Source organism: Cariama cristata, unplaced genomic scaffold (genome assembly GCF_000690535.1).
Source record: "Cariama cristata isolate BGI_N322 unplaced genomic scaffold, ASM69053v1 scaffold33186, whole genome shotgun sequence".
Taxonomy (NCBI): domain Eukaryota; kingdom Metazoa; phylum Chordata; class Aves; order Cariamiformes; family Cariamidae; genus Cariama; species Cariama cristata.
In genome coordinates this window covers 1-8,519 of record NW_009622070.1, presented here as the reverse complement: position 1 = coordinate 8,519, position 8,519 = coordinate 1, and the positions used below count along the sequence as shown (strand labels likewise).

Here is an 8,519-nt window from a genome sequence, read left to right as displayed (position 1 = left end):
TTACGCCTAAGGCACAGCGGTGCTGTTTTCGGGTCACGTCATCTAAGCTTGATAACATTTCTTTTTTTCTGGGGTGGTGAGCTATAGCCAGCTGCGGCGGCAAGAGCTCACTGCCCTAGAGAAACAGAAGCAGACCACTTCTAAACTGACTCTTCTTCACCTCTCACTTCCATCTCCTGGTGTTTAAATTTGATATTATTTCCTCAGTGCTTCATTTCGTGAAGGAAAACCGGTTCGGCACAGCACAGGGGCTCCATGCTGTTTCGGTGTCTCCTCAAGGCCCACCCCGGCTCACTGAGGTAACAGGGCTGGTGGCCGCCAGCCCGCTCTGCGACCAGGAGGTTGGGTAGAGTGCCTGAGCGCACCGAGGTGGTCATGCTTCGTGTTCTTCCTCTGTGCTATGCTCACTCTTCCTCTTGCCCTATGTGTACTGGAAGGGGCTCATTTTTGTACCGATACAGCTGGCAACAAGTTAACCCTTCTCCCACCAACTTCTCAGGTCTAGAAGTCCATGTGGCTCAGGGTTCAGCATTACCGGTGAAAGCAGTGTGTATTAGCTACAGCAGCAGGACACAGAGCAGCTTTCCGTGTTACCACTTCCTACCATCAGCGACCTAAGCCGCTACTCAGATGCCCAGGTCCCAAGAGATGCAGCAGTAACACAGCTGAGAAAGCAACAGTATGTGCTCTCAAGGCTTCTCCCCCAAAATTCCTGTGACACATCTAATCTTCCAGATGACTTCCTCAAGCATCCACCTGCCCTGCAGCCTAGACCTCACCTCCTCTGTCAGTCCAGGCTTTAAGCAATGTCTCATTTTTCTTTCAGAAGGAGAAGGACATGCATCAGGCAGCTCTTCTTCATAAAGATATTGAGGGGGGGAAATAGCAGGATTCCGCTACAGCCTCAAACCTCCATGCAGGCCCAGGCACAAAGACTGCAAATCAGACTTTCCAGCTGCTGTTGCTTTCCTATGCCTCTTGCAGGTTATCTTCTCTCTTCTCTCTCTTACTCTCCACAGGATTACTGCAGAGCCCGAATGGTCATTGAAAACTTGCCCCTACAGACCTGCCTTATTTCAGCTCCATTCTTCCAGGAACAGTACTCCAAAGTGACCCTGCTGTGGCTGCTGGAGACTGCTCTGGTCTGATTCCTACTGCAGGTCAGGCCATTGTCCTTGCTTCTCTTTGCATATTGCTTTGTTACTTTCCCATTCTGACTCAGCTCTGTATTTGATCCTCCCAGGATCAAGCTTTTGCTAATTCATCTCTGCATGTACCTCTCAAGAAACCACAGCAGATCTCTGAAGTTCACACTTCCCTCAGCTCTACTTCCCTATAAGGTAACCTTACTTCTCCTTGCTGCTTCAGCCCTGTACCCCCAAACCCACTCAGCTCCTGCTCCAAACCGTTTTCAGAATCCTTACCCTCCTCCCATTCTTCCGTCTCCCTCCCCAGGCACATCTTTTTAAACAAACTAGGAGGGGTTTTTGGGTTTGCTTTTGTTATACCCAGTCATTTGTGATTCAGAAAGTCTTAACTCCTAACATGGCCTTTAACACCCCTGCCCCTCCTCGTCTTTCATTGCTGTGATCCAGTCTTTACACACATTAATGGTGAACATGTTTGTGTCTGACCCTTGTACCCACGTCCTCTTGCTAAGAACTCTTGGCCACCTCATTTCTGTCTCCACAGCTGCCAGAATTTTTCCACAGGGAAACAACTGCCTTACAGCTCATCCTCCATACCTGTCGGTGGTCCCCGTAAGGCTGACACCTGCACTCTCCTCTGTCTGGCACACCATCAGGGCATGCCTGCTAAATGCAGTGGTGGCTTAATGACAGTAGTTTCTGGTATGGGAAGAGAAAGTTTAGCTGCCAAATTCCTTCATACTTAACACTGCAATGGATATTATTTACAGCTTTTAAAGAAAAACTTGTCTACTATAATACAAATGCTATGGATTTAAAAACAGCAAGTATTTGCTATTTGCCGTAACAAAAAACATCCATTGAGAAGTTCTGCGATTTCTCTCATATTTTACGTTAATCAGAGTCAGTATTGCTCAAGTTCAGCTGAAAAGGCTTATCGCTGGGATCTTGATGAATTTTAGATAGGCTTAGTGAGTCACATGCCAACCAAACTGATTTGTGCACATTTCAACTGTTCTGAACTCAACTATTTGCTTAGCACTGACAGTGCTAAGCCTGCTGCAATTCAAGCCCCTCCTGCCTCAGTTTCTCCTACAGCATCGTACCAGTAAGGTGGGTGTCCATTCTCACATCCTCACTTGTACAGGTTTCCAAATCATCCACTTATATATTTTTGCCACTTGCAATATTTTTTCTCATTTGTCCAAAGAACACTACCATTTCTTTTCACTAGGCTATGACATCAGGCAGCTTGTTTTAGCTAAGGGATTCAACTTATGATTTTCAACTGGTATTATCTGATGTTAACACAACTGTGGGCTTTCAGGTGATAAAGACCTGCCAGAGCTGAGTGACAATCCGGGATGTTGCCATTCCAATGATCAGACTGCATCACAGAATTACTTACTGGTGAAAGAGAGAGAGACCACAGAAGTAAACTCAACTCTGGGAATTAAAAATCCCACTCGGAGACAAGCGTTACAATACTGGTTCACAGCCCTGTCATACTGATGTGGTTAAAAATAGGCCGCCAAATCTCTCTGCAATTGTTCTCTTTTAATTTCTCCCTTCCCCCCCGGCAGATGCAGTCAGTGCATGACTCCTCTGAGGTACTGGATGAAGTACTGGCGCAGCCATCATCATTCAGCACAGTCAAGGGAAAACAAGAGCCCAGTGTCAGAGCACTTGCCAACCTGTCGTGGGCGAAGTCACAAGACGAGCTCTCTATTGAATTCCAGCAGAAGCAGAAAGATGCCCAAGGGATCCTGAAGGCACAGCTGGACAGCGATGAAAGGATGATTCTGCTGATGAGAAGTCTCGGCTGCACACAGAGCACTCAAAAGGAGGACAGAATTTGAAAACCAGAATTTTCATTGATCCTCCTCACACACACACTCCCTGAATCACGTGCTTTTACTAACTCTCAGCTTATAGGGAATAAAATCTATTCTCTCCCACAGTCCCCAGGAGTTACCGTAAGCTCACAATGCCACCTACTGACAACTAGGAACAGCAGCCGAGCTCTTTTGTCAATCCAGAGCAACTCAGGTTTTCCATTAAGTAATTTCCTCTCCATTTCCTTGTATTTATCAGCTGTAAATATTTGCTTCTACTTAGTATCTTTTCACCAGCTTTCACCTTCCAAGGGTTATTCTTTCCGCTTCTGAAATAGGATGAAATTTCTTTAAAATTTTCTAAGCAATTCCAGCTCTAATTTGACAAAGAGCAGCTAATCCCTCCCAGTTATTAGAATGGGAGAGATTATTTAAGCCTCCTCCTGTCCCAGGTAAGCACAGAAGGAATCTTCACAAATTCACAAGTAACCCACCTAAACAGTGTAAACAAGCGTAAAATGCAGAAACTTTTAATTACTAGCTAATGTTTTTCATACCCTTAATAACTAATCTCCAAGTCCGTTGGTTTAAATTCAAGAAATACAAACACCTCTGCATGAGGCAGCAGTAGTCAAAGCAGGCTGTGGGTCAGGGGGAAGGAATCGGAACCGAGATGATGGCAGTCCTTCCAGCTTTTTGCAGCATTATTCCCACCCTCCATCTACTTTTGTCTATTGACAACACACCGAAATGGTCTTCTGATGTGCGAAAGGTGTTTGTAAGAATTAGGCCAAGGGAACTATTACCCATTATGGGACCCTCGCACGTTACCAAGAGATAAACAACAGTAGAGTAGGATTAATTTAGCAAACTGATGTAATATTCAGTGAGTTTGGCTGGATGGAGGTCAGTCATTCTGTATTTCTTTATTCTGAGCAGGTCACCCTGGAGAAGTGTCCGTTGTTGAGTACGGCTGCAAGAATCAGACTGGAACAGAGCAGCGTGGCAAGAAGAGTCACGACACACACCAGGGAACTGTGTTGCCTGAGCCCCACTGGAACCTGCAGTATCAATTCCTCGTGTGTCTAAAAAGAAAAATAAATAGATTAGACGCACTTAACAAGCTATTTCTGCAACTTAGAGGATTAGTAACCAGACCACTATTTAACTAGCCATAACCTTTCAATTTACAGCAAACAGAGTGCCAGCCGCTCCTGCAGTGCAAAGCTCAGTACGTTTATCTGCTACCATTTTAAATGGTAGCCATTTATATCCTCTGTATCTTTGTTCTTACGACAGGGTTGCCATTGAGGATATGAACGTAACACAGCATCGAAGAGAGCAGCTCTCAGAATAAGCATTTCCCAGATCACCGATAAGTTAATTTTCTCCAAGGTGAACAACTATTTGGTCTCTCTGTGATGCAGGAAGCTCCAAAAAGTTTCTGGACAAGAGCTGCAGATATCCCAGATGTCTGCAGGTATCTTAAATATAGGAAGGCATGTGTGTTACAGTAACAATGGATTTGTTATGAGAGAAATTAGTCTTATTTCTGAATCTCTACACTACTGCAACCCTTTCGAGTATCAAAGGCAGTTGTTGACCCCACTAAAGATCCAACTTTCCTCGGTTTTGAACACAGCATAGAGAAACTTCACCTTTTCCTAGATACTTAGCCAATCAGATAACAACCAAATAAACAGAAGTGACCTTTTTTTAAGATGTTATCCCTTCAATCTTTGGGGTTTTACCCCTCCTTTAGTTAGATCATAAAGTAGTTTTCCACTTTGCTACTCCTCTGAAGCATCTATTGTGCAAAGACCTTTCTTAAGTTGACCACTGCCAATTATATCCTAGAATTCCAAGTAAGCTATTAAAAAAAGGGGAGGAGAGCAGCTACCATAAAGGATCAGAAGAGCACAGAGTGACTACAAGCATGTCAGAAGGGTGGGAGGACACCTATTAAAAGCCAGTCAGAAAGGAAGAAGGGAGCCTCCCTAAAGAGGAATCACGCAACTAGTCTTTTACTGATTAGTTCCTGTGCTATGGAAGTTGCTAATCACAGAAAAAAAAGGCAGCAATTGTTAAAAGAGAACCAAGAATTCCCACCAGAAATAAGAACTCACAGGTTTGTGTGTTACGCTGTACCACTGACAGGAGCCGTCCTTTTTGCCTGAACAGGGAGCTTCCACTTCAGCAGGCTTCCAACACTCTGCTGAGCGGTGATCTACGGAAGACATTAATGCATCAGCAGGATCCAGGCAGGACAAAACAACACGGCCTTCAAGACTGTTCCAAATGAGGTATCTTTCCTCCACAACAGCTTGACCAAATCTACTCCCTGAAAGCCAGTAGGTGAAACAGCACTGACAGAAATGTTCCGGCTAACCTGCACGGTCAAATTGGTGCTGGGGAGTCCTTTTCATGAATTTTGCAACTCTTCCCTTCCTGATACAGTAGATACCCAAGGAAGACTCTCACCCGTGCAGTATCTTGGCCCTTCTGTCCTTAACAGGACAAAGAATTCATCATTGGCCTGTAGACCCCTCAATTTTAGCCATATAGTTTCTCTTCCTCCAAAACAAAGAAGTCATTCTTCCATTTCTCCTTGTTGGCCTCCTGCTGGCACATGCAAGAACTCCTCTCCAATACTTAAAATGCTTTCATATTAATAATAAATGTTTTCCTGCTCATAAATAGTAGACGTAGCAGAAAAATGGGAAGATTTCAGACCCCTTTTTTAACTGACCAGGCAGTCTTCCCTGCCCCTAAATTTATCCCGGAAAATCATTGCCCAAATAATGTGCAAGTGAAGATAAAGGAGCTGAGAATCATTAACACATTCAACTTGGCAGCTAGCAAGAGTGATTTTGTGAAAGGAAATACAATTTGTAGCCAAAATGGAGGATTTCATTGTTCATGTAACTTAAAATATTAATTGTCAGTGGATATCAGGTTCTTGTTTCACCAGAGTCTGAGATTCCAACAGTTCTGACCTTCAGGCACAAAGTTTTCTACATTCCCCCTTATATATAAAGAATGTAGGAAGAAAGTGTTAGAAACTATTAGAATACTTTGATTACCGTGAATATTAAATACACCCTGCGTGGCTTCAGCTGCCAAGAAAAACACTGTGAAAACACGGTCTGAGCAGCTGACCTTTAACAAGGCAGGGCCTGCCAGGATTGTGACAAACAGACCAACTGCCAACACTTTCAGGTGAAAGAACTCAAACAACCCACTACAGTGCAGGGGTACAACGGCAGCAGTGCAACACCAAGAAGTCTGTTGACAATTAATCTGCTTTTGGTCAGGCAGCAGTAGGATTCAAAGAAGAAGACAACGTGGTCTTTATCAGGGCCACTATCTTCCCCTCGTGTTCACATGACTTACTGAGAGCTCCCTCTCCAGAAGAGAAATACAGAACCAGAGTCCAAGCTCTGGATCACCCACAGTTATTCCTCTCTCCCCCAAAAAAACACATAACGAGAATCTCACTGTCACAGCAGCAGACCAGTACTTCTGGGCTCTTCAGAACAACCAACGCTTCCTCACTCTCTTCTGCCGGCCGGTGGTACCGCCCGTGCACAGGCAAGGCAGCTCTAAAACAATGAGAACACCGAGGGTCGGGTTCCATGTACAGGAGAACGAGAAGGTCTGTGGCTAAGTACTCAGGCGCCTCCACATCAATGACATCAGGAATTAACACCGCCTGCAAGCGGAGAAAGATACAGATGTGGTTGCAATCAGAATCGACACAAGGGAGGGATGCAGGGGGAAAAAAACCAACAAACGTACGAACATTTTGGGCATGATTCTGGGATTTAAGAGGCCACCATCTGCTGTGGTAACCTACTGCAGCATCAGAAGGGAAAACTATTTTCCTCATTCTATTTTCTATTCCTGACTTCATGGTCAGGAAGATCAAGTTGGAAATTTTGTCTTTAAGCTGTTTCAGAGTAACTTTTCAAGTCCCTCTCCAATGAGGGATTCTTACGTGTGAAGAGTTTACAGTGCAACCATGCCCATTGCCAAACCCAAGAGGCATTAGCTGAACGATGTGTATAAGCAAGGCTATGCCAGCACTTGCAAGCATCCCAACAACAGAAGTTGTCTTTACATCCATATGTTTTAACTGAATTAAGTGCCTAAGGAGATTACCTTAAAGCCACAGCCTTAGCACATCTCTCTACCCAAAATGTGAAGCAAAGACTTGGAAAGCAACACAGAAAGCTGTGATGAAAACGAAGCTGTGAAGCTACTCGGTCCGAATGCGCAGGACACTACTTAGAGCTCACCACCACCTCTGTTGTAGGGGGTTAACCTTTCGTCTTCTCAACCTCAGTAGCTTTTACCATAGCTGCTCATCTGGGGCTAAGCAGAGTAGCAGTGGCTCCCCTATACGCATATAGGTATGTAGAAATATCAGCAGCGCGCAACACAAAATGCCCTGCGCTGGGCGATGCTGATCAAGCTCAGAGATACAATGAGATGTCACGAAGATGATACTGTGCCACATCTCCTTCCAGGAAAAGGAATTAATCACCTTGGTTCAAAGACCCTGATAATAAGAGATTACAACTTCCTGAGCGTACTCATCCTTATCTGAGTAACTGCCAGATGTCTCAGCTTTAGGGTTGTTACCTTTGTTAAATTGTGCTGCTGCAGTGATGCCAGCTCATAGGGATCCACGTAGATTCCTGGTGGAAGCCGAGTTCTAGCTGCCACTGTACATCCTCCTCCGTCCTCCGCCCCCACGCCAAGTTCCACCTTCACCAGCAGGTCCCTTCAAACAAGCAACAGAAGCAAAACATTTATACCTGTGCTTCAGAAGATGGCACAAAACCCCACCAAAAGACATACTCGCAAACGCGTGGAGATGAGATGCAGCTCTCACGTACTATACGCGACAAATTCCCCGTCGAGCCATGCTGTCCTTCTCTGGTTAGGATGATGTCGTTCACCCTAAGTCCTGACCAAAATGAAGTTTCGCTTCTTTGTGAACTTCTCAGAACTACCAACGGCCTCCACATAGATCTTAGAAAGGAGCCTCCTGTTCTTCCTCCGCTCTAGCTTGTAACTGTTAATTACTTGATCATGCAAATACATTCCCAGTGCCCAGCCATGCCTACGGATCACAGCTCAGTGAGTTGATACAACTGTGCAGGAATTAGAAGAGAAGCTTCTCCTCACCTAAAATGACCCGCCACGTTATTGCGACGCAGCGCCAGGGTGACACCTCACCTGTGAAACCCCTCTTGCAGAAGCTCCTGCGTGACAGCGGCCTCTTGACAAGCAGCCCGCACACCTGAGAGAACACGGACCGAACGAGTGACGGTGTTTACACGGAATTATCACACGGGCAGACAACTTTAACAACCGAAGTTGTACAATCTAGGAACACACCACTTGCAAAACCCTCTCACAGCAAAAGCGAAACGGTATGTCACTGTTTCCAAGCGAGGAGAAGGGCTCCCACCACCTCTGCACAGGCCCGGGACCGCCCGGCCGCCTTCACCCAGCTCCGCCTCCCGCA

General features: G+C 45.4%; 1 protein-coding gene across 1 annotated transcript; it reads right to left on the bottom strand.

Moving 5' to 3' along the window:
- Positions 1-3,909: 3,909 nt before the first annotated feature.
- On the bottom strand, positions 3,910-8,291 carry PIGX (phosphatidylinositol glycan anchor biosynthesis, class X; the record flags this gene model as incomplete). The annotated part of the gene is made up of 5 exons (XM_009702213.1): positions 3,910-4,068; positions 5,110-5,210; positions 6,482-6,695; positions 7,628-7,769; positions 8,228-8,291. Coding segments are annotated over 5 exons (680 nt in total), but the record flags the coding sequence as incomplete, so codon positions are not given.
- Between the last annotated feature and the right edge of the window lie 228 nt (positions 8,292-8,519).